This window comes from Empidonax traillii, unplaced genomic scaffold (assembly GCF_003031625.1).
Source record: "Empidonax traillii isolate 1590-97213 ecotype Southwest subspecies unplaced genomic scaffold, ASM303162v1 scaffold108:size1079785, whole genome shotgun sequence".
Classification (NCBI taxonomy): Eukaryota; Metazoa; Chordata; class Aves; order Passeriformes; family Tyrannidae; genus Empidonax; species Empidonax traillii.
The window spans coordinates 719,289-745,558 of record NW_020955301.1 but is presented as its reverse complement, the minus strand read 5'-3'; the positions used below and the strand labels follow the sequence as shown (position 1 = coordinate 745,558).

General features: G+C 40.1%; 2 protein-coding genes across 3 annotated transcripts in view; both read right to left on the bottom strand.

Moving 5' to 3' along the window:
• The window catches only part of LOC114056934 (acrosin-like), a 1,964-nt gene extending 881 nt beyond the window's left edge, over nucleotides 1–1,083 (bottom strand). The window contains exons 1-3 of the mRNA XM_027882599.1: nucleotides 902–1,083; nucleotides 513–760; nucleotides 81–481 (exon numbers count right to left, since the gene is read on the bottom strand). Of these exons, the coding sequence (XP_027738400.1) occupies nucleotides 81–481; nucleotides 513–760; nucleotides 902–1,083 (831 nt within the window). The remainder of the gene's footprint in view (nucleotides 1–80; nucleotides 482–512; nucleotides 761–901) is intronic.
• Nucleotides 1,084–4,771: 3,688 nt separating this feature from the next.
• Nucleotides 4,772–26,270, bottom strand: part of LNPEP (leucyl and cystinyl aminopeptidase) — a 58,727-nt gene continuing 37,228 nt past the window's right edge. For both annotated transcript variants that reach the window (XM_027882632.1, XM_027882631.1), the window contains 11 exons: nucleotides 25,129–25,260; nucleotides 22,564–22,695; nucleotides 17,728–17,888; nucleotides 14,476–14,564; nucleotides 12,021–12,201; nucleotides 11,134–11,290; nucleotides 9,551–9,735; nucleotides 8,710–8,871; nucleotides 7,769–7,909; nucleotides 6,744–6,825; nucleotides 4,772–5,721 (listed from right to left, as the gene is read on the bottom strand). In XM_027882632.1, the coding sequence (XP_027738433.1) occupies nucleotides 5,590–5,721; nucleotides 6,744–6,825; nucleotides 7,769–7,909; nucleotides 8,710–8,871; nucleotides 9,551–9,735; nucleotides 11,134–11,290; nucleotides 12,021–12,201; nucleotides 14,476–14,564; nucleotides 17,728–17,888; nucleotides 22,564–22,695; nucleotides 25,129–25,260 (1,554 nt within the window). In that variant the 3' untranslated portion in view covers nucleotides 4,772–5,589. The remainder of the gene's footprint in view (nucleotides 5,722–6,743; nucleotides 6,826–7,768; nucleotides 7,910–8,709; nucleotides 8,872–9,550; nucleotides 9,736–11,133; nucleotides 11,291–12,020; nucleotides 12,202–14,475; nucleotides 14,565–17,727; nucleotides 17,889–22,563; nucleotides 22,696–25,128; nucleotides 25,261–26,270) is intronic.

The following is a 26,270-nucleotide window of genomic DNA, read 5'->3' as shown; positions in this document are numbered from 1 at the left end:
AGCAAAGCACACGCTGAACTGTGTTTGGGCAGTGCTGCCCACACTGCTGGGGGCTGAATGACTGCTAGCACGCTCCTCACCTGGCAGGTGCTCATGCCACCCTCTGGGTAACCACCACACAAATTGTAGTCTTGGATTCTCCCTCCATACCAATCGCTGCTGTTGCAAAGCTGGGTATCAATGAGGAGTGCCCCGCTCTGCTTCAGGACAACTGGTTGTGGACCTACAGCTGTGAGCAGAGAGAGGAATGAGGTCCCAGCAGCTCCTTGGCAATTCCCTTGCCCTGTCTGGGGATGAAGCCCTTCCCTAGGGCTTGGCTCTGCCTCTGGAGAGGCACTGGAGTGCTGTGTCACTGGTGTCTGGCTTTGGGGAGGAGGCTCATCCCATCCCTCCAGAGGCAAACCTTCCACAGCCCAACCCTGGTTTTGGCCTCTGCTGTCAGGAAGCCCCACCTGTCTCTGCCCAGTGTACCAAGCTTGCCCTCAGGGCACAGGTTCTTTTGGGGAACTCACTTTTTGCATAAGTGTCACCCCAGCCAGCGATGTAGCAGTGCTGACGCGACACCCTGACGGTGGGACCTGGCAGACAAGCGAGCTGAATGGAGGGGGTGCACTCCATGGGCTGCTGCAATTCCACCACAGCGATGTCATAAAGGACATAGGCATCGTAGAGCTCGTGAATGTGCACCTTCTTGATCCGACGCACTTGCACGTGAGGACCCATCTCACCAATCCTGGTGGCCCCAGCCACCACAGCCCACCTACTGAGGGGACTGAAAAGCAGATGGAGAGAGGGCTGAGAAGAAGCAGAGCCATGAGCTGTGGCAGCCCAGCAGTTCCCTGCCTTCTGCTTCCCAAGGCAGAGAGGAAAGGAGAGCTACAGGGGCGGTAGTTCTACTTACATTTTGCGATCCAGGAAGCAGTGGGCAGCTGTGAGGACCCACTTCGGCCTGATGAGGGTCCCTCCACAGATATGCCTAGTCCACTCTTCTGTCAAGACATTCCGAATGCTGACTATCCCAGCCCAGGCTCCGTCTCCTGGCTGGACATCAACACCACCCACGATGCGCGTGGCGGAGCGCATGGGCCAGAGCCCACAGATCTCTCTGTAAGCAGAAAGTCATTACTGTTCTGCTCCCGGGCTGGCTGCTGCTCAGGCTGAAGGGCAGCAGGCTGCCCTCCCCACAGGGCGCTGGTTGCACGGCCAGCAGGGCCAGGGGACCCCGTGGGTCCTGTGTCCCTCTGCCCCTGTGTCTGCTTCAGCCCCGGAGATGAGCTGTGCCGGCAGTCCGAGGGCGGGCGAGGTCAGCTGAGGCTCCCACATGGGGTTTGGGAAGCACTGGTGTAGCCACAGCGGACAAGCGGGCACCCTCAGGGTAGCCCCTAAAGCTTGTCCTGGCTCCCCCCCCAGAGCCTGGGGCCACTTACCCGCACTTGCCGTGTGCGGCCCCGCACAGGGCCAGCAGGAGGAGCAGGCGCAGCAAGATCATCGCTGCCAGCGACACAGATCAGCTGCAAGGACTGAGAGCCCGTGAGCTGCAACAAGGTGCCCGCAGCATTCGAGTTGCCCGCAGTGCCCTCAGCCCCGGGGCTGATGTCACAGGGGGGCTGATTCCATGATCTGGGCACGGTGGTGGCCTCTGGAGGCTGGGGGAGAGGGGTAAAGTAGAGTCAGAGCCACAGAACGGTCTGGCTTGGAAAGGACCTTAAAGGTCTTTTAGTTTCAGCCCCCAGCCACATGCAGAGACACCTTCCACCAGATCAGGTTGCTCAGAGTCCCATCCAACCTGGCCTTGAGCAGTTCCACGATGGGGCATGCACAGCCCGTCTGGGAAAGCTGTGCCAGCTTTTACTTGTCATCAGAAACTCTTACAGAATTTGTGGCAGCAACAACAACAACAAAAAGCCGCATACTGGGGTTTTTAAAACCACTTTGTGACACTGTTTCCTTGCTTGAGACACGAAAATCAACTAAGCAACTGTAACAGTCTCTAGGCCTAAGCTTTTTTTTTTTTGTGGTGTTTACAACCTAACTGGTTGTGGTATTTCTGGCAAAGCGGGCATTAGCTCTCAGCCTTTGGTTTTTGCAGAGAAAAATTAAGTTTTCCATGGAAAGTGTGCTTTCACCAAGGGAAGCCTGAGCTTTGTTGAGCTGAAGAAGCTTCACCCTTACAAGTTCTTGAGGGCCTTTGCTGTTGATGGCCATGTCCTATGGCCAAGTGATATCTACTGAGTCCTGCACGTGTCACATTTGGAGACTGAAACTTGCTGTGGTCAATAGCACTATTTTTTTTGTTGTTGTTTGGTTGGTTGGGTTTTTTGTTTGTTTGGTTGGTTTTTTGGGGGTTTTGTGGGGTTTTGGGGGTTTTTTGTTTGGTTGTTTTTTTCCCCCTTGGTCTTTTTCCTTTCTTTTTTTGTGGTTTTTTGTTTGGTTGGTTTTTTACATTTTTTGTTTTTGTGTCAGGGGACTTCCGTTTGGGAGTCATTGCTAGCAAGGTTCTGTTTTGGACATGGGCTTGGTGTACAGTTTGGTAGGACAGGCTAGAGCAGTGGGAGAAAATGAAATCTTTTGGCCATTCTCAGCTTCCCTTGACAGTTCATTTGCAGCCCCACCAACACCAGGGCTCTGTGATTGCTCTAGCTCTTAATCCCGTCCCACATCATGACAAACCTAGCCAGAGCTCAGCTTCAAAACTGACTCACCAGCTGGGGCTCTCATAGAGAAACAGCCAGGACTGAAAGCTTCTGGCCCTCAGCTTCCCTTACCAGCTCTTTCAAAGCCCCACTAACAACGGGGCTCTGCAGCTGCTCTGCTGCCTGACCCTCACCCACCACCTCAGCCTCAGCCAGGGTCCAGCTCCAACGCACACCCCACCCACCCAGGGCTCCCAGCAGAAGCAGCCAGGACTGAGAGGTGCTGGCAGTCCTCACCTTCCACTGGCAGACCCTTCACAGTCAAACTCACAGTGGGTCTCAGCATTTGCTCTTGTATGTTGTAATGGTCACCAACATGATCACAACCCTATGCGAAGCACAGGTCCATCCCAAACTCAACCAGCAATGGATCCCTAGAAAACATGGCAGAATCTGAAAGCTTTGATACCCCTCACCTTTCTTTTGCAACTCCTTTGCAGCCCCACAAATACTGTGGGGCTCTCTCTTGTACCTATGTCTAATTCTCTTGTATTAACCCTTACCAGACCCCAGCTCCAGCAGGGAGCCAGCTAAGGCTCTCATTTTTCATGGTCTAGGCCAAAAAGCTTTTGAATGTCCTCATGCTCCCCCTGGGCTGTTCCTTCACAGCCCCACAAACACTGTGGCTTTGCTTTTTGTCCTGCACCTGTGGCTAAGCTTAACCCTCTCACTAATCCTAAAAAGAACCCAGCTAATGGGACACCCAACTTTCTCTGGCAGCATTACCTAACCTTACCTTTCACAGCCCTCCTAACCCTTGGGTTCTGCTCTTTGTCTTGCATTGCCACTCTTTTTCACACCCTCGCCCTGCCCTAAGCCCATGTCGAACACGAGCCTTGCTAGCAAAGGCTGTCCACCATGCACCAGGTCTTAGTGCCATTTCAGTCTGCATCAATTCCCAGTATACTCAAAAAGGGAGAACCACATTTAAGCATTTCTTAGGGAAAGAGGACTCCTGTACAATTTTTTTAATAGGGTTGGAGACTCCATGACAGAAAAATAATTTTAAAACCTCTACAACAGACACACTAAAGTATGCATATGCAACTAACAGTAAAATTAAACAACCTCTCCCATCTTCCAGATTTTCTTGGTATACTTTGCTGTCTAAAACTCAGCTCCATACTATTTCTTCATAATTATCACTAAAGCATCTGAATAGTATATTTTAAAATTCCACAGCAGAAATCAGGAGGAAGATGGGATCCTCTTCCACAGTTTTGATTTTAAATTTTGTAAGACTCAATACTGTGGCCAGGGATTAAGTAAAATGTGTATGAGGAGACAGAAGGGACAGAATAGTGGAATTTTACTACTGACTTCTCATTTAATTTAAGAAGTGATCAGGAAGAAAAAGATTACATATATATATGTATATATATATATACATATATACACTTATACATATAAAAATATGCAAAGATGGAAACAATATTTCTGTAAAGATCTCAAAGACTTAAAATAAAGGAGGGATCAAAGCAATAGCACATAACAGTACAAAAACTCCCAAGAATACACTTGATTGCAATTCTCATTCCCTAATTTAATAACAGTTCTAAAGCTGCTTGCATGAGTCCATAGAAGACACATTGGTAGTGAAATGAATAGAACAGATCTCTGGATAGAAAGGTATGTTTACTCGTCCGTGTGTTGTATATATGTCTTACTTAAAACATTTTCTTTTCACTATTTTTGAAAGACACAGACTGCACTGCAGGTATTTTAGCTTTCTAGTGTAGCACAACAGAGTTTTAGTTCCCATTCTGTAAAAGACTCCGAGGATTTGTCTCAGAGGATTTTTCACAACAATAGAAAAGCAAATAATTAAAATCTAAATTAGAAGCTTTCCTAAAGCTAACGTCATGAAGAATGAGCAATGTTCACAAATTATACTGTGATCTGCAAGTTATCAGGCAATGAAAAACCAGAAGTTTACACAAATGAAGTGACTGACCTAACTATTAACTGCAAACCCCCTGCAACAAGGAGTGAAATTAAAAATCAGTAGTGAAAAGGGCATAATTCAGTAGTCAGTCTAAGAGATGAACCAACGTGGAAAAAGCACAATTTTGTGCAGCTGGTCAGAGACCAATACAGCAAAATCAGTTCAAGATCAGTGATTCGTGATGAGATTCTCAAAACTATCTTGATAAATTCAGAGTAAAAGTTCCAAGGTCACACCACTGCCTCTGGAAATCCTACCTCTGAAAACACTTGGTTTTGCTATCTGTTTCTTCTTCTCCAGATTACTGTCCAGCCACTTTATACACCAAACTGTATACTATTAGCACGAGATTTATTTTCGCATGTGTAATTCCTAATGAACACCATGAAAATAAAAAGTCCAAACTTAAATCAAATTGGAATTGCATTTATTTTGCCTCAGTTGTATACGTTTTAAGATTCACTACTACTTACGTATCTGAAATACCATTTTGTCTCACAATAGCTTCTATATCTACAAATGTGGAAACCACATACAGTTTTGCATTAAAAAAAAAAAGAAATTACTGCTCAATGAGAGTCTGCAAAGAAGTAATAGTTCATGGTAACCCCCTCTTTCTGACCTGACTGTCAATACTGATCCACTGCTAAGAAACTACAACACAACTCCAAAGGAAAGGGTGTGAGTTTCACATATAAAATTATATTTAATCTTTTGTGCAGACATTTGATCTATAGATGAAAACCATTTCAGGGTAAATACTTACATATTGCTCAAAAATGCTTCAAGGAAAATAACAATTTATTTGAGACATGCCCTGAGCTATCTAGACTCCGTAATAGTGCAATGTTTGCAGCAGTGATGCCTGATTTCCCCCTGGCTTTTGCAAAAGAAACACAGTAACTGTTCACAGAGCTCCTAAATGGCTGACACACCACAGTATTATGTGCACTACAGCAATTCTTCCAGCTTTGCTAAGTTCCTCTCCATCCACTGGATATTGAGCTGAATTGTGTCAATTGCTTCTTTTACACAACGCAGTTGAGAACTCTCCTCTGACTTTGACTCAAAAAATGACTTCACCTGCATATCAAAAGAAAGAAAGATAAAATCTTAATTAAACTCAATACTGGCCATACAAACATGTTCAGAAGCAAAGGCTATATATATATATACATATATATATATATATATATATATATATGTTTCAGAAAATCCATTTTTGAGAATCATTTGCACCTATGCAGAAAGCATACCTCTCAAAGGAGATCCCAAAATGTAAGGAAAGCATTTCTGAGGGATACAGCAGCAGTAACTCATTTGGTTTCAATAAATTATTTCACCAATAAACAGACATTCACTTATCAAATTCCTCACAAAGCCAACAGACAATACTTAGAGTTCTAAAAAGGAGTCCTGCTCTGTGACAAAGGAACTGGTTGTTGCAAGCAACCCTCTTCAGCATTCTGGAATGGTCCCCACACCCACTCATCATTATAGTTGTCAGTACTAACACTTAAAACACTACAGATCAAACCGCAAACAACTACCTCTACCAAATTATCTGAACAAAAACATTAGACTAAGCCTTAAACTATTCTTGACATACTAACTTCAAGGCCTTGCTAGGGAAGACAAGAGCTTTCTAATAGCTATTCACCAGTTCTCAGCCAATACTTAGCTCCTGCAGTAACTCCTTGGTATTGCTGACGTTAAAAACAGCACAAAGAAAATGTTACGGCACAGTATCCCGTTCCAGAGATGCAGAAAGCATACCTTGTTTGCAAAATCTAGACCAAAACTGTACATGGATCAAATATTTATGATGGTAGACAGTGCGTTCCAGTGAACAGGAAAACAAAACCATATAAACCGGTAACTGGGTTCAACTCTACAACTCGACTCTGTCACAGACTCAGTAAATAATCTCTCATGTGTTTATGCATATATTTGCCATGTGTGAAATAGAAAAGCAATAGGTGCATGTATCCTTGCAGAAGGGCCTCAAGGATATGAATAACAGCTGAACATGCATTTTCCTCATCATTTTCCTCATCAGCACTGGCACTGCTCAAAAACCCCTTCTGGTAGATTAAGCCACCAACCTCAAGTAGATGCGGCTTTGTTGCAAACTGAGAAGTTGACCAACTAATGATATTCTGGATAGTATATGAGCCTAGGTGGAACCTGAAAGACAAACAAATATTTTAAAATAGGAGAGACTTTAAGATGCAGGTTCAGTATACCTACACATTCTTTTCTATTTCTATTTCTCCTTTTTTGTTTAGTAGTGGGAAATAATTAGAAGCACAAATTCAAGCTTACATATCTTATTTTTCAAAGGAAATACACGGAACTTCAGAGCAAAAGCCATGGAAAACTGACAAACTCTTATCACAAATCAAACAGTAAAGAACTGAGGACACAACACAATGAATACAAAGATTTGTATTTTGTGGTATGTGTTCCAAAGCTCTACATTAATTCAACTTCTAACCAGGTTTTGTTTCAAGCAAAGGAACTTTGTAACTTCATAACTGAAGAGCTTGATAGAGCAGAAATTTTCATTGAGTGGAAGCTTTTTTAGCAATGTAAAATTGTTTCAAGTCAAAGCTGAGATTTAGACAGAGAGGTTTCCACTATTGTTAGCTTTTTGAAGACTTGGGAGCCAGCTCTTCTGCTGGGTACCCTTCAAATTAGGAAGAACATGTATTTCTGAAGCAAGTGAGATTTTTGGTTATTTGGTTTTGGAAGTGCTGTAAAAGGCATAAAAAAATAAATGCTGAATTAATTCCATAAGTCTGCTTTTAAACACATTTGATCCACATAAACATCCTGCAACTAAAACAATCACCTTAGAGATGGCAACCTTTCAAGAGAAATTGAAATCAATATTGTGTAGAATTACTATGGGGTTCTAGGAAGCTCCAAAGTCCCATCAGTGACTGGTGAGACTACAAAGCTTATGTGGCAAGTTTTATTTGTAAACTCAGATTTAAAAACGTGATTTACAATTTTAATACGAATGTTCTTACATGAATGCAACTATTTAATGTCTTATGCTGGAAAGAAACCAACAGGTGCTTTTGCCACTGTGAATTGGAAGTTTCAACTGCATCAAAAGCCTTACTTTTGTGTAAGCTTTTCCCAGTTCTCTTTGACGAAGTCCCAGGCCAGCAAATATCCAGGCAAACCCTGGCTAACAGTTACTATGATATGTGAAAGCTCCTGTGACCTGATGACTTCTCCTTCGAGACTGTTCTGCATTAGCCTAGGAGACAAAGCATATGAAAAGAGAGAGGGAAAAAAAAATTAATATTTTAAAATGTTTTTTCTAACAGTTCTCAATTAGATGGCAAAGGACTACATAATACATCAAACAAGCACCTTCTGGCATCTGGAACACAGCAATGCTACATTTCATAACAACTGTACTTACTTCGCTTTAAATTCCAGAAATGAGAGTGACCTTACCTCTAAACCAAGTACCTGAATTTTCATCACTGTTGGAAAAAGTGAAATAAATTCTAAAAGCTTGTTAAAGAAAAATAGTATGTTGAAAAGTTAATTGGAAAGCTGAAGAATAAACTAGGAAAACTTGGTGTCCTCCATGCAGTATTGAGAACTGGTCTACAGAGGGGTGTTGGAGCACAATGTAAAGTCAAGTTGCATCCAAAAAAAGGAAAAAAGAAGAGCAAAAGACATCAAATGAAAAAAAATACCCCATCCAGTTATTATTTTGGTCATAAATCTTTTAAGGCTCTACAGAACAATCTGCATTTTTTAACCTGATATTCTGTGTTACTGGTAGGGCAAAGTCTTTGAGTTAAATTTTTTTTCTCTTAATACATACTTAGAATTTGGTCTTTTCTGCTGCTCTGTTACATAAATTATTTTTAAGTGAAAAATATCGATTCTTCATGTGTATGGAAGCCTGTGCTAAACATGAGGATGAGTTTTCTTTAGCAGTCAGAAATTTTTTCAACAACAGAGAAAAGACAATGCACTTTGCGAAGAAGATTTTTAATGCTTTTAATTTACACAGCATACAACTTTTTGTCTCCTTCATACCAGATCAGTTTTCTGGCATCCTCTGTGCTGGCCAAGGCTTCAATCATTTTGCTTTTCTCTGCTTCAGAAACTGAAGAGGAGTACATCTTTAGGAGGAATTCCCAGCCATCACTAGTTTTGGCTCCAACTGTAAATATGGCTTTCATAACATCACTAGGCAGACTACAGGGAAAAACAAAAGCAACAAAACAAACAAACAAAAAAAGGGGATATAAAAATGCTCATCTGAGAAAATAAGGAAAAAAGTCACAAAATTAAAGGATTAACTTGAAAGAGATAGCTCTGTTCAGAGAAATTTAATTCTTTAGCAATTGTTAAAGTTTGCTGGACTGAATTCATGCTGGTCTAATACTTTAACTCACTAGGAAAAAGAAAATCATGCCAGTCACATGAAAACATGCTCAACTGTACAAAAATAGAGTAATTTTCTATGGCTCAAAATGCATGTGAATCCCGAACAGAATTAATTCCGAAAGATAAAAAGGTGTGCTCTGACATTGCTGCTAAGTAATCCTCCTTCATTCAGCATGCAGCTTAGGAAATGCAGATGGAAGCAATCTCTGGATGCTTTTGCAGTCACACTTCAAGAGAGTGGAGACAATGTCTAGCACAGTGTCCTTCTCATCTTAAAACAGCAACCATTTTTACATATGGAACAGTACAAGACAGAACGAAGTGCTTTATCAATACTCGGTGGTGGTGGTGTGGTGGTTTGTTTTTTGTTTTTGTTTTTTTTTTTTTGATTGTTCTCTTTGTTGTGGTGTTTTCCCCCAATAAACCAGCAGCAATCTAACAGGAAAACAGACAGATAAAACAACTTGAAGCTCAGTTTTTGTGGTACCTTACTGTTCCATTGGACTTCATCCACCTCTCAAACATCTCTGTGGCCGTTGTTGTACAGTTTCTTATATCATGGGTGCAGGCAAAAGCTAGCAGTGTCGAGCGGAGCTCTCGTTCAGACAAGGTCCCATCATCTGTCCAACGCTGTTGATCGATTTTATCTCCAAGTAAGTGCTCTATCCTATGCTAAAAGAGGAGAAAATTACCAGCAATAGCTAATTCCTCCAAAAATGATTTTCTACACACTAAATTAGTCTAAAAAGAAAAAAAAAAAGAAAAAGCAAAAGTCAAGATTTAGAACTTTGAAAGCTAAACATAGTAGTTTTTCATCTGTTTATTCCAATTTAGACATGCCTGCCATTCCTTATCTGTAGGAATAAGTATCCGATTCCACACAGATCTGAAAGATGGGCACATGGAAACTGAAGACTATTCTTCAAGCCATGGTTCAGACTTGCTTGTAATCAGCTCACCATCTCAACTAACTACAAGTTCTGTATGTTTAACTGCTTTTATCTTCACCAAGTGACAGTTAATAATACCTTAGGTTAGCACAAAGAAACAACTTTTATCTACCTACAGGCTGAGCACCCTTCAGTTTTGCAGTTCTGCAACTTGCCAAAACCACAGCCAGGTGTCCGACCAGCTACCACACCTCAGCTGAAGAGTCCTGAACTTAGAAATGACCTCAACAGACACTGCACTGCAAACCACAGCCAGCTTGGGCTGTTTATCACAGCAGATGCGTAAAACCTTTGAAATAATTCTAAATAAGGAAAATTGTTATAACAGTGCTTTTTATTTCTTATGTTTCCTTAAGTATTCACTGATTATCCATATCTACTGTAAAGAAAAAACATCTGCTATTTTATCTAATAACTTAATAATTTTCCTTACTGACCCCTTTACTGACGTTTTACAGTGTAAAGCAGCAAGGAGTATTTTCAACCAGTAGATGAATACAGAGAAGCTTCATAATAAGAAGGTAAACAGAGAAATGAAAAACATTCTCACCAAGAATTGAGACTGCAGTATTGATTTCACTGCTAAGTATGTAGCGCTATATTGTATTAACCTATCACACAACTGGAGTGGTACAATGACAACCATTCATGTATTCCTATTTTTACAGAAAATAGTTTTGTTTTTTTTCCCTGCCTCGACACATAGCAATTAGATCTCCAATCACTCTAATATTTGTGGATAACTTTACTGTACAAGAAAAATGTCAGGGACTCTGCCAAACTACATATTTGTACTACACTGATCTTTATAGGCACTGTAAGATAAGCCCAGACACCACTGTGTTCCCACTGCACTACACTTCCTACAAAACATTTTGGGCCGTGTGGGTATGGTGTGGAAATGGGGGGAGGGCAGGAAGCCGGTCCAAGAAATGTAGCATTTCAGTAAGAGATCATTAACAAAAGCAGGCAAGACTGGCAGCTCTCCAGAATCCCCATCCAACTTAGTGAAATTACTGCATACATTCAATAGTCAACACTTAAAAAGATAATGTAACTACATTACACTACCTCACAGCTAATTATTTCAAATTACAATTTACAAAAAGCTAAGACATACCATGACTCGTGCTGCCAGTTGTTGTTCACCCTTTTTGTCTAAAAGGTTGTATATGTGACTCAGCTGAGACAAAGCTTGCGTGAGCGGTGCAGTGCTGCTCTCCTTGTTAAGGTAATCAATCAGCTCAAAGGCCATTCCCAGAGACACTCTTCCTAGACTTTGGGTCAATTAAAAGAAACATATTAATGGATTATAAAACAAAATTGCTCCCTGAAACAAGATCAGAAGTGATGCTTTATATTACATTAACAGAGAGACAAGTGAATAGACGGAGTGACGTAACAAACCATTTACATGTAGAGATTTTCGCATTTTAACTTCAGTAAGACTGCAGAAAAGCAGAAATAGCCATTAACATGCCTTCAAGTGTGGCAATGATGTCTAAAAACGTTTATCACAATATCTGATACAGTTAGCAGCATCCAAAGAGATCATCCAGAATGCTCAGTCTCACCTGCTCTGACAGTGGTGGTGAAAGACATGAGAGAGATCCAGGAAAAATTTGAGAGGAAAATAGCTTACTTTTCTAGGTGGAGCATTCATTGACAGAGTACAGAAAAATAGTCTGCTAAGCAGATGATCACTTACTAAAGAAAAGAGTTCTTCCTGAAACAGAAGCTACTGTGTGGTTCTATGTAATGCAAATAAATAGATCATGCTATAAAACACAGGCAGATAATATCAGGCAGTATCTAGTACCAATAGAGAAGCATCAGCGAAAGAACTTGAAAAAAATAGTAGTGAACGGTGAACAGTTCCAACAAAGCTAAAAAAGACTGAACTAAAAACTTATCTACAGCAGTTGTCTCTAGAAACTAAACATGATCTTCTTTGAATTCAAAAAACTTTACACATATTTAATATGTTTCCCAGTATGCAAGTCTTACCCTGCAAGGCTGAAAATATTGTTGATCAAGTTGGCTCTGTCTTTAGGACTCAAAGCAGTGTGGTTTTGTTTCAACAGATTAACGAGTGTTTTCCAGTCTTCAGCATAGTGTACCATGTAATAGCCATTCATGTCCACATTGAATTTTATCCATTCCACCTCTTCTGGAAGTTCAATGACAGCTAATGGACAGAAAACCAGTTAGCAGCAGAAACAAATATCCAACAATTGTTTGTTCAAATCCAAGTCTATGAAACAGACTAGATCCAGAGAGAAAATAAATTCTTTTACACCAACTACTTTCCCCTACTATGACGAAGGAACAGATAGTACAGAGGTTTCACAAGAAGGCTCAAGAATTCCAGATGGTATTTCTTCCTCCTCCTTCCTCCATCTGATTGAATGAAGAGCATCACAGCCTGCACTGTGTTGCATCCATGCAGATAATTACTTGGTGCAATAATTTTTCTCCTGTCCAGCCCTTCTTTCAAACAGCCCCATCTCTCTTACCCACTTTCATATAAATGCAGATATAGATATATACACTCACAGACAAATAGTAGTTACATGTATCATATAAAGGAGTGGAGAAATGGAGATGGCCTTAAGTAGATGAAAGGTCACACTATAATTTCTGAGTCAACTGGACACAAGAAGAGAGGCTTTGGGAGAAAGTTATTCCTTTCAGTTGATTCCATAATGACTTGCAAAACCATCAATTTGCACAGGACCTACAAGGCCTTTGAAATTTAGTAAATATTCTACCCCAAACCCTTTTGTACATCTCTCCTACTCTCATATCCTCCACATCCAACTTTCTACAGTGAATGAGGAATTCTTATGATGAACATGAGACTACCAACAGGGCCATTTAAAGTGAGACAAAAATGACGAAATCAGGCAACTTACTTACTTGTTCTAAAAGGATCTAGAACACATTCAGTTAAAGAGCTTTCTTTTTCCATTTTGATAATTTGTAATCCTTTTTTTTCTAAAAACTCCATTTCAAATGAAAAAGAATAAGAATAGCTTGAAGACTTTGTAAAATCAATGTCAGAATGACATAAAGCAAAATTATTTACCTTATTTTTAGTATGTCTAATGTAACTTTAGAGGGGTGGCAGTTTGTAAAAATCAGCAAACAGTGAAAATGTCAAGATCAACTCTAAAAACTTGATTTAAAATTTGTGTAGTTTTATTTCAAATATTAGAGGTGTGAAATAGGTTTATGAATTAAATATAACTCCCAGTTAAATGCACTGCTTAGTAACTTTAATGGCACAGGGGGATGGTGGGGAGAGAAGGAAATACATCAGCATATGCAAGGTCATGAGTCAGACCAGCTTCAATCAAATGCAAAAACCTACATATGTCAGTGGAAAGAAATCACAGAATCACAGAATTGTTTGGGTTGAAAGGGACCTTAAAGACCATCTAGTTCCAACCCCCTACCACAGGCAGGGACACCTTCCATTAGAGGAGGTTGCTCAGAGCTGGCCTTGAACACTTCCAGGGATGGGGCATCCACAACTTCTCTGGACAACCTGTGCCACTGTCTCACCAACCTCAGAGTAAAGAATTTTTTTTCCTAATATCTAATCTAAACATGCTCTCTTTCAGTTTGAAGCCATTTCCCCTTGTCCTGCCACTACAATGTAAATATCTCCCCATCTTTCTGGTAGGGCCCCTTTAGGTCACCTGCAAAGCCTTCTCCTCTCCAGGCTGAACAAACCCAACTCTATAAGCCTTTCCTCACACAAGAGTGCTCCATCCCTCTGATAAACTTTGGGGCCCTCCTCTGGACTTGGTCCAACAGATCTATGTCCTTCTTGCACTGAGGACCTGAGCCAAGGTGATTTTAGCACTACATAAAATTCTATAGGTAGCTGTTTAATTGGTAAAAAAATAAAACAGGGCTGAATGAAAGAGGTCCCATAGACTAGCAATTTAGGATTGAAATTAACCACTGCACCAAAACCAGAGTGTGTATGTGAAAAGATCTAAAGGTTTCAACTTCAACAACAGCATTCTCAAAAACCTCATATATTCCAGGTAAAATATTTTCTTACACAATTAAATAAAATAAGTAGTATTTCAGTGGAACTTCATTTCCTGAAATTTCACCAATCTGGCAGAGCTACTCTCACATTACTTGCTCTCTAAAGGATGGAGAGTTTGAGAGATTTTCTGTATGCACCCTGATGAAAAGAGCTCAGGCTTTTACAAATTTCAAACCTGTGGTTCTGTTCCAGTTGCTGTCATTTATTTGTACATATAATGCTATAGGGAACTAACTCTCTAATGATGACAACACTGGCAGTGCCTGCCTCCAGATCTTTGGAATTGTTTTGCACTCTGTATGTATTCACCTTCAGACCTTACACAAGGGTGTGCTAAGAAAAAACATAAATCTACAACACTTAAGTAACTTGTTACTAAAGCTTTAAGTCACGTACCTGACTTTTGATCCAGTAAAAACGCATTAGTACAGTGGGTAAAGTTGCACCTACTAGTTATGTAAGTGAGAGGAATATGCCACAGATAACTGCAAAGGAAAACAAACATTTACTAACATATTACATACATATTATCTGTCTTGAAGGTTTTTGTTTTTTTTTTTAATTTAAGCATTTTTATATATAATGCTAGAACCACTGAATGCTGTGTAAAATAATGAAGTGCAAATCTCACTCGTATAATCAGAATTACGGTAAATGAAAAACTGCACAGCATGAACAGCAATTATTTTTTTATTCCCATCATGTTGAGAAGTGGGTAAATTTCACAGAATACCTTGGGTTGATAAGTGACCTTTTATGATTGTCTAGTTCAGCACCCCTGCAAGGAGCAGGGACATCTTCAGGTGGATCAGGTTGCTCAGAGCACCATCCAGCCTGGCCCTGAATGTTTTCAGGGATGGGGCATCAACCTCACCACTGTTTTACCAGTCTTGTTGTAAAAATATTCTTCCTTATATCTAGCCTAAATCTACCCTCTTTTAGTTTAAAACCATTAACCCTTCTCCTATTGCTACAGGCCCTGCTAAAAAGTACGTTCCCATCTTTCCCTTAGGTACTGAAAGAACGCAATGAGATCACCCTGGAGCCTACTGTTTTCCAGGCTGAACAGCCCAAACTCTCCGTCTGTGCTCAAAGAAGAGGTGTTCCATGCATCTGACCATTTTTGTGGCCCTCCTCTACGCTCATTTCAACAGGTCCATATCTTTCCTTCGCTGAGGACACTGGAGCGGGATGCAGAGTTCCAAGTGGGGTCTCATGAGAGCAGAGGGGCAGAATCCCCTCCCTTGCCCTGTTGGCAATGCTGCTTTTGATGCATCCCAGGATACAAATGGCTTTCTGGGCTGTGAGTGCACACTACTTGCACTATTTCTCCCATCTCCTCTGCAGGGCTGCTCTTCATCCCCCAGCCTGTACTCACACCAGGGCTTGCCCCGGCCCAGCTGCAGCACCTTGCACTTGGTCTTGCTAAACCTACTGAGAAAGTTTGCCAATGATACTGAACTGGGAGTAGTTGTTGACTCCCTCAAAGGCAGGGAGGTCCTGCAGAGAGACCTCAACAAACTGGAGGGCTGGGCAGTCACCAACTGTATGAAGTTGAACAACAAGTGGCAGATTCTGCACCTGGGATGGGGTAACTCTGCGTGTATGTACAGACTGGAGAACAAGATGCTGGAGAGCAAGAAAGCCACACAAAGAGTGACTACAGTCACTTCACTTCTTCTGCCTGGAGGAGACTGAGGGAAAAGCTCACTGCAGACTACAACTTCCTTGTGAGGGGAGGAGGAGGGGCAGGCACTGATCTCTTCTCTCTGGTGACCAGTGACAGGACCTGAGGGGATGGCCTGAAGTTGTGTCAGAGGATGTTTCTGTTAGAATTAGAAAGAGGTTCTTCACTCAGAGTGTTGTTGGGAACTGGAATGGGCTACCCAGGCAAGCGGTCATGGCAGAGTTCTAGAAGCGTTTGGACAACACTCTCAGGCACACGGTGTGATTCTTGGGGTTGTACTGTGCAGGGCCAGGAGCTGGGCTTTGATGATCCTTGTGGGTCCCTTCCAACTCAGGAGATTCTAGCATTCTATGACACCTCCTGAAGTTCACATGGACCCACTTCTCAAGCTTGTCCAGTTCCTCTGGATGGCACCCCTTCCCTCAGGCATATCAACTGCACCACTCAGCTTGGTGTCACCTGCAAATCTGCTGAGGGTGCACTCGATCCCACTATGTACATCACTGATGAAGATTTCAAATCACACCGGACCCAATAAGGACCCCTGACAGACAGCACATTTTCTAGTACTTCTTTCTCAGTTCCAGCATGCTAAGTAGCTTGTCCAAAATCATATGGACAGGAAACCTCTGGCTGTATCAGAAATTCATTCAGTATTATTTCATTTCAGTCCAATGTTCTGTTTTCCTGAAATTTTACAAAATTTTATAAAAAAAAAAAAAAAAGAAAAAAGAAATGATTGAAGTACTAGACTCGAATTCCAAATCACGGTAATATAAATCATAATTAATTGCACACCACAAAGGCTTTCCCTGAACTGCAAGCTGGAAGAGTAAATGCTAAGGAGGATCAAAAAGATAATAACGACTTGGCTCTTTAGAGAAAATACTTTGAGTGGGATGAAACAAGTTGCACATATTCATTTAACTTTGACAGGGACCCCCGTCTGTGTATGACTCACATGTAATGCTCTTCTTCAAAACCTTTTCATGTACGACCCAAATTAAGATCAACAAGAAAAGAAAAGTTACTAAGCCTAACAATCCTTCCCTTCTTCCATTACCTTTCAACCACACATTGCTTTTTTTCTTCCATATCACAAAAATAAAACAGGGTCCTGTAACTTCCTACTTTTCAAGAAATAAACGTCCTTCACAGGTCTAGCTTTCTGCAAGATAATGCAAAGGACTCAGATCCTGTTAAAACTGTAAACAGTTGAATAAGACCAGCAAAATCCCAAAAGGATTCACGTTTGCACATTTTTAGTGTGACAGAAAACACTGCTGAGGTTCATAATGTAAGTTATATTTGTAGCAAACTGAATTTTAAAATCAGCAACTGCCACATCTTTGCCTCTTCAGTATTTGCATATGTACTTCCTTTTGAGTTTCGGTACAAGGGATATTGCCTCTGTTATACAATCAGTCATTTGTTGTCATGTGGTACTGCCATCTTAAAATTTTGAAGCCAAAGCAGCTTTGATTCTAGCTTCTCTACCTTCCTCCAACAAAGCCCAAGACGTGAACTGAATTTTGGCAGGAAGCAGCAGAGGCTCTAAAGCAGGACATATGCATCCGTAACTTACATAAACTTCGGCAACCTGCCTTCCTTCACATTCTCGTTATTCACATAAAACTTTCTTAAATTACAAGAAACCTTTACCGATGAGATCTGCCTTTTGGCATTAAAAGCCAACTCATTATGTCAAGCTTTAAAGCTTCAGGAAGGGAAACTCAGATTACAAAGGCTGTCACAGACTCTTACCAGTTGCTTGGGTGGAAACAGACATGGACCTTCAGGGAGGTATTAAATGTGTGAATTTCTGTGCCAAATTCTCTATTACTACCTGCCTTCAAAGAAAACACTAAAACCCCTGATTACAAGTAAGAAAGACGTACAAGACTTAAGACAGATATCTGCAGTTGGTTTCAATGGATAAAAGGTATTAAGAAGGTAATAACCTTGCATCTGATGTCCAATTTTCCGGTTCCACGCGATACAAAAATTTCTCTTGTTGTACAGAAACAGTCTTTCCCTTTCGGACAACCGTGACTAAAGGAAATCCTTTATGCAGAATCCAAGTCTTCATCATTTTTTTCACATCTAGTGTTCCATTGGTAATCTGTTAAAACAACCACAACAAGAAAATAGCACATGGAGAACACTTACTTCTTTCTTAACTTACCAATTAAGTTGAAGCATGACTTTGCATCTGTAAACAATCAGTTTGACAGTGATCTTGTAAATTTCATAAGCAACAATTTTATTTTAAGTGAGGGAATCCTTGCAAGCAGTGGAAAGACAAATTGGAAACACCAGGCAGGTTGAACTGGTATGTAATGAGTGGAGAGAATGTTAAAAAATGGGAAGTCAGAGTAAGCTCCCAAGCTCCCTCTTACTCTTCCTCATTCCTTATTGGTATGGTGACATTATGTGACTATTTCAGGTTGAAAAATCTCCTTTAATTATGAAATGAATAATAGAAATTGAAATAAAGTGACAGTGTTTGTACCACAAAAACTACATATGCTTTATAACTGTTTTTTTTTCTTTTTTTCCCCCTCTCACTTACCAGTCTTTGAATAGCTTAACCTTCAATCTCTTTTAATCTCCCAGGAACTGTTTGTGCTACAACATCCCCACTAAGGACCAGTACTTCATAATGTCTACATATTTCTTTATTAGCAGAGATCATCATATACCCAGAAAAACATAGTACGTCCCCTAACATGCAAAAATGTGGTTTAGCCTGAGCTATCAGGAACATAGGAAAATTATTATATCATTATTCAAGTTACATTTAACTTTCACCAACCTCTACTGTGTCTTTCTATCTAGTTTATCTCATCGGCATCTTACTGCACACTGTTCTGTGTTCAAGCCAGGAACAACATATAGAGTCCAACTTCATGGGAAAATACTACCTTATTTATGTAAAGAACAACCATAAACTTTAGATAGGAGTTTCAATTCCAGGGAAGCAACTCTCTAACAAAAGCTTCAAATTCAGAGACTTTGAAAACTACAAGTTTTTATTGTACTTTCTACGTACTCCCCCGAAACCACTCTTGACTAAATCTTCTTTCTCTATCTTATTATCACAAGCTTTAATTATTACTACATTAATGTTACCCACTGTCCATTACCCAAAGGCTAGCAGAAAGGTTTGTGTCTAATCTGTACAGAGACATCAATAAATTTAGAATTTGCTCCACTGAAATAATTCTATTCCCATATAGAATCCTTCTCAGTCACCTGAAATTAAACCAATTATTAGAAATATAGGTGCATAGTCCACCTTAGCAACAATTTATTGATAATAATTTATTTTATTGACATCTCTTCTTGGAACAGCAGCTCCTAACTCCAGTGAAAGCAACACAAGAAATGGATTTCACTCTTCTTCCTTCTAGGCAAGGTATACAAAAGTTTCCCTGCCATATTACAGATTTTTCTTTTATTGAGCATGCAGTTTTCTCATCTTCACTCCAACTATGATTGACAGGGATGGCTTCTGTTCCATTTCCACACAGGTTAAGACTTAAGAAATGATTGTGTGTTTTGCCAAGCGAAAAATTCATGCAAAAATTTATGTTCAAAGAAAATGGCACTTCTATGGTTTGAATTTTCAAACTCATACAGCCTAGGCATAGTTAACGTAAGCAAAAGGAAAAAAGAGCCAGTCAGTTTGCTGAGTATCATAGATTTGTTTTTACTATTGTACTATAAATATGGGAAACAACTGAAAAGTATACCCATACATATACATGATAATACTAATGATTTATTTAGTCACAAGGAAGACTCAGTGATGTAGTACACTTCTAAAACAGAGAACAATCAAGAAGTCCAGACAGAGTTATGGCCTCTTGAAACTGAAATATTTTTGTTTCTTTTCCCTTCTTTTGACAAACTTTAAGCAGTCCTGGGCACTGGCTAGAGTCCAAGGGCACTAATAATGGTATCAATCAACTCAAAGATCAGATAGGAACACAGCAGTTCATGTAAGCTACTCACTTTCATCTAGTTTCTGTAATTTTCATTATTCAGGAATCTACTGGGGGAAAATATTAATAAGAAAAAACTCTTTATCTAGTTCATTAAATGGATGAACTTTTCACAACAACAACAGTGAAAATAATCAGACATGAAGCCTCCCTAGATTTTACTGTTCATCAGGAGAGTCTGGCTCAGAATTTGAAGGTGAAAGACCATCAGAAAGCAAGGGAAACTAGGAATTCAAGGTATAAAAAGAAAAATACCAGGACAGAAAGAATACCAAAACAAAGGAACACGGACAGTACATTTCATTTAATTAGGAGAGGCAATAGGTGAAAAATGGTGGAAAGTAAGTAGTGGAGAAAATCTGGCACCTTCTCAGGGAAGCAAAAGTAATAAAACCCCAAACGTAAACTAACCCACTGCAATACCACAAGGAATACGAAAATGTAGGTTATGTGAAAACACAAAATGAACATCATTAATACTCACATGCAAAAAAAACCCACAAAATAAACCAGACTCAGTCACAAAATGACATGTAGCCAGAAAAGGACAGAGGAAAAAGCAAACACTGTAAGCAACAGCAGAAAACATATAAAGAACCAGTTGGTGGACTCCTGCACACAGAAGGGTAACTTCCATCAGATAATGCTAGTAAATACCAGATGTCAGCAGGAATTTGGTAATTGTTAAATGAGCACCAAATACAAAGGGTTGTTTCTCACTAAAATAGGAAATACACACTGAGCTCTGACACCAGATGTTACTAAGCCTGCTGAGTGTGATTCACTTAGCAATGCTAATACAGGTGGGTGAAGCAATCCTAGAGCTAGTAACAGTTATTTTTCACTCCTAAAAAATGATAACTGAGGTTGCAAAAGACTGGAAAAAGAGGTCTGCTGAGTTTGCAGAAAATCTGAAGGTATCCCATGTGCAAAGAGTAGGGTAATAATAATAAAACCAACTACTTTTCTGAGCCAAGGAGACAGCCAAAGCAAGTAATCTGAAGTTTTGAGGACGAGTCTTTTCCTATGGTGTACTAACATTTAAGTCGTGCATCTAACTACAGTTAAGTTCTCACACTAATTGAATGTAAGGCATTTGTGTGGTCTCCCTAGACACTCTGTGTGGATACAACCCTGTGGTGTGTTCTCTATGCCTGTATGACCGAAGATGGCTGGTCAGGAAGCTCCACTTTAAATGGCTGAGGAAAGTCTGTTTTGCCTCATAAAAATCACTGTGCCACCACAAGAGTTCTCTGTCACAAGAGATTCACAGATTGATACCAGTAACAATCAATCACTAGCTGGCAAACTAGTGGCTGATTATGATTAAACACACAAATCTACAGCCACCTGTGACAGTTGACAATAACTAAGAGACTCCAGTTCCGTGGAAATTCAAATATCATAAGGTAGATGCCAAGAATCAAAGCAAAATAGTAAGTTAGTATCCTGTCTAGAACTCAGTTTCCGTGAGGGAACTTCACATGTATTTCAGAGATTTTAATACTTATTGTGCAAATCTTATTTTAATACTTATTGAACAAATCTGTTCCGTTACACAACTAGCTTGACACTCCCTGGGGGGACTCAGCAGCTCTTGCTTGTTGGGATCACTGTCTCTCTTGCAAACATTCACTCCCTCTTGCACACTTCCCCTGTTCCACTCTCCTTCCCTCCCTCACCCTCTCTCCTCCTGATGTCCTTTCTCCCTTGAACTCTTCTGCCCTCCACCCCTTCCTTGCTCTCTCTCTACCTTCATCCTCTCTTCACAGAATCACAGAACCATTCAGGTTGGAAAAGACCTCTAAGATCACCAAGTCCAACCTATGACTGAACACCACCATGTCAACTAAACGACACCAGCGTTGCTTCTTGAACACCTCCAGAGATGATGACTCCACCACCTCCCTGAGCAGTCTCTTCCAATGCTTAACCACCCAGTGAAAAAATTCATCCTGATGTCTAACCTGAACCTCCCGTGGCACTGCTTGCGGCTGTGTCCTCTTGTCCTGTCACTAGCTGTCTGGGAGAAGAGGACGACCCCCACCTGGCTAAAACCTCCTTTCAGGTAGTTGTAAAGAGCCATAAGGCCTCCTCTGAGCCTCCTTTTCTCCAGGCTAAACAACCCCAGCTCCCTCAGCTGCTCCTCGTAGGACTTACCTTCCAGACCCTCCACCAGCTCCATTGCCCTGACTCACTCCAGCGCCCCATGGTCTTTGCTCTCTTCTGCCCAAGCCCTTGCCTTCCTGAGCCTTACACACCCACTTCAAAATCAGACACAGCCTTGTGCCTGCACTGTAATTTGAGAGCAGCTGAACTAAACTGCCCCCTACAATCTGTTTTCCTAAAATTCCATGACCGCTTGTTGAAACAGAAGCTATCACTGAAACAAAGTTAGAGTAACCCAAGATCTTTGTGGAGGTTGGGCTCGGGCTATAATGTGAAAGCAAATTTTGTCCTCCATTTGATTACTTTCACTCTGGTCTTAACACACTACTAACGTAATTCTAGAGAGTACTGACATGTCTACACATGTGGATATGCATGGTAGTGCACACCCACTCAAAATGCTTTTTCGGGATGATACTCACTGTAGTCCCTAGCAGCTACAGGGATCTCCATATCTATATGACAGAACTTTGGAATAGGATGAGCAGAAACTTCAGACCTGCAGTCTATTATCCTATTTCTTTCATAAACAACGAAACAAATAAAAAATTATGACACTCTTACAGAAATTTAAAAAAAAAAAAAAGGATAAAGAAAAGAACAGTGGGTCAAAATCCCTACCTCATTCATGCTGTCCCAAAAGTCATCACTCCGAGCAGTACCATAGTTGTGATTATGCAAGTATACCTCAATGCCAGCTCGGAAAACATCCTTAGTGAGATAATGCTTCAGCATCAAAAGAAGTGAAGCCCCCTGCAGGGAGAAAAAAAAGAAAATAAATTAGCAAAGTGAAGTTACAGAACCATTTAAAGCATCTGCATATTATAGCTATTTCACAGTAGAAGAATGACTCAGAAGCTGGCAGATTTTATTCCAAACAATATCATTTGAATAATTTCCTTAAACTCAGCTGTTATTCTTTTCTATTTCTATTTTGTTAATTTTTTAAATATTTCATAAATTCCAAATACAGTTACAAAAAGACTAATACAGCTTGAAAATTTTTCCCAGCTGCTTTGGAAAAAAAAATATTTTAAAGGCTCAAATTACACTTATACAACAGGCTTGTCAAACCTGACATTTTTTCTATTTAACATCATCTGAAAAACATTGCCTTCTTACTGATAAGTCTCTTCTAACTGCCCTTTTTCATTACCAACACTCATCTGTATGGTAAGAACTGCACTTATGAGACAGTGTTTAACAGTCATATGATCTGCAGTTACACCAAAAACCTGAAAGTAAAGGAAAAAAAATGAGATACAATAGGTAAGCTGGAACTGAACTGAGCAGAGAAGGCCAATTGCACTTTGACAAGTGTTTAAAATGTTTTGTAAAAAAAAAAAAAAAACAAAAAACAAAACAACAAGAAAAGGTACCTGAGTAGTTTTAATATCAAAAAGGCCATGAATTGTTCTCACACATTCCAAAACCAAGTTTTGGAGTAACATCTTACCTGAAACTGGAGGCTGCTTGGTTATTCATTATCATTGAACTGCAGGAATAGCCCTTACTGAACTTCTTAATCATATGGTCATATTTTCCTCTCCTTCATGCATCCTTGCTTAAACTACAGCTCTGCCACTTTTTTTCTCTTACTGTCATATCCTTACAAACACTCTGTTGTTGCAGGTGGATTTTGTCCCACCTGAGGGTGCGAGATTTACTGACAGCCTGTAAAACAGCCAGGCTAAAAATAGTACCTACAACAATTCCTGTTCCAGACAGTACAATGTAGAGGCCACCTACCAATCTGTGTCTGTTGGCAGGACAGCAAAACAAATTAAGTTGTACAGTTCAGTAACAGACCACCCTTAGCTGATTAGGGAGTACTTTGCAAGTGTCTTCTCATTCAAATTGCCAAGAGCTCCAGCTAAGCTATAGGGCCAAGAGCAGTGGAATATGAAGACTGCGTGCATGAATGAGAAGCTATGCAACATAATCCTCTGAAACACAGAAAGTGGCCATGAAAACACCATTTCTGACAACGCAAGGGCAAAGCCTCTTTTGGTTAGAAGGTGTAGGTTGGTACAATTCTATCCAGAATGTGCACATACTTATTAGTAGCAATGAATAAAATAATTCTCCAAATATAATGGTGAACTAATCGACTGAAACTCCAACCCAATCACTTGGGGAACATTTCCATTCAAATTACATAGAGAAGCTTCAATTGGGCCACCAGGTAAACTGAAAATCACAGATCTCTGTTCTTATAGTTCAGAAAACCGAGTCCAAAATAAAAGGAAGCACATCACTATCGTAGGCCTGTCCGGTATCTCACACTACTGAAGGATGCCAGACAACGTGTTGACCAGTTGAGACTTGCAAAAAGAAATCAGAGGAGACAAACCAGGACTGTCATGGGAACTACATTCCACCAAGCAGAGGAAGAGTTAGTATTTGATTATTTTCTTGTAAACACTAGCTGTTCCCATGGTTTCTAATTAAATTAAAGTATAAAACAATGATGGAAAAAATGTCAGCTAATCGAAAACATACAGAAGGCTTTTCTCCTATACTACCAAAATCATGGGACACAGAATATAAAACCTGGGACATTGTGAATAAAAATCTTGCAAATACAGGTATTTCTCCTCTTACACATTTTTATGTGAGGCACTGTGAAGTTTTAATAACATAAGCCTCACACTCAACTCTCACTAGACATTAGAAATAACCAAGTTTCAGACAGTCAGGACATGCAGTAAAATAAGTTTATATTTCAGAGGCAAGCCTCCAGACCAGGAAGTCTCTAAAATACTGGGACTTTTTTAAAGCAGGGAGAGTATAAGAAGGAGTGATTACTTCAACAAACATTTTGCCATTACTCCTTTCTAAAGCATTTGTTACAGTCTGATACAAGAAAAAGAATATATGTCTAACTGGATATGTTGCTTCACCTACTGGGTCCCCTCTCACAGCTTCATGAGTATAATACTTTGTGCTGAAGCATTCACCAAGCTGTTGAGTAAGAACACAAATAGACACACATAATATTTTCCTAATTGAAAGATACGTCGATGCTCAGAAATGTTACTGAGAAATCCTGCATTGTTTGTGCTAGGTGTAAATAACCCCCAAACATTTGCCAATACATGCCCACCTCTTGTGATTCCACATTCATGTTTTCAATAGATAATAGATAATACCACTTTCCAAATATTTCCAAATATTTTTAGTTACCTTGATATAAGAAAGTGCATCAAACATTTCTTCTATTTGCTCTGAAGACTGAACAGCGGAAGAGACTGGATGTGAAGAATTCAAAGAATCCTTCATCATAGCCTTGAAAATTAAATTAAGGAAATCCTCATCCTAGAAGAGAAACATTTATAAGTAAGCAGAAAAGTAAAAGTTGTCTCTGCACTGCTCTTCCATTGCTCTATGCAGCAACACCATTATCAGAGGTAGCATTTATAAAACCTACTCTTTCCCTACCATCTTTTAAGAGTAGAATCTCACTTTTGAGTTTGAATTATTGTCCAGGCCCTTAAACTCCTTTCTCAGATTAATGCATCATTGGTACTGGACAAAAAACCCCACACCTTCTAAATAAGTCTGTGTCACATTTCAGATCTTGCTCATCAGTGTTTTCAGTTCATTTACAGGACACAGGGAATACAAAAACATGACCTTAGTATGTTTTCAGCATGAAGTCTAGGGAAATTACTCACTACAGTGGTGTCTGTGAGAATATAAACAGCACCTTATCTAGTGATTACCAATGTCTCTTGCTTCTTTTCTTCTAGATGAAGATATTTGAATTTTATTTTTACATTGGTACCAGAACAAGAAAACCCCAAACATTGTAAAGAAGCTGATTGTTACTATATTAGTTATCATTTGTCCATTTCATCAAGACAAGCAAACAATTCTCTATGCAGTAAAGAGTTACAAAAAACTAAAAAAAAAAAAACTAAAAAAAAAAAAAAGTTAAAAAATTTAAAATCTGTGGGAAATGCAACAAAAGTAGTTGTTAAAGTTGAAAACTTTAAAGCTATTCTTGAATGGAGAAGTTCTGGGTGGTTTTTCTTTCCTTTTACCGAAACACATTTTGGCACCATCAAGTGGTGAAATCATGGCTAGGCTTCGCGAACGAAGATTTGAGAGGGGCTCTACCCACGCTTGCTACAAGCACGCTGATGGCTAAAAAGGCCAATGCGAGATAGACAAGTCCGGTTGCAGAAGGCACAGCAGAAAGACTCTCCAGGTGATATCGACAAGACGCGATTCTTTCTGCGTTGTCTTTTCTCCTCGAGAGTGATCCTGCGTGTGTTCTCAAAAGCAGCAGCAGCGTTATAGATGGTGTGTCTCCAGGCCTCCCG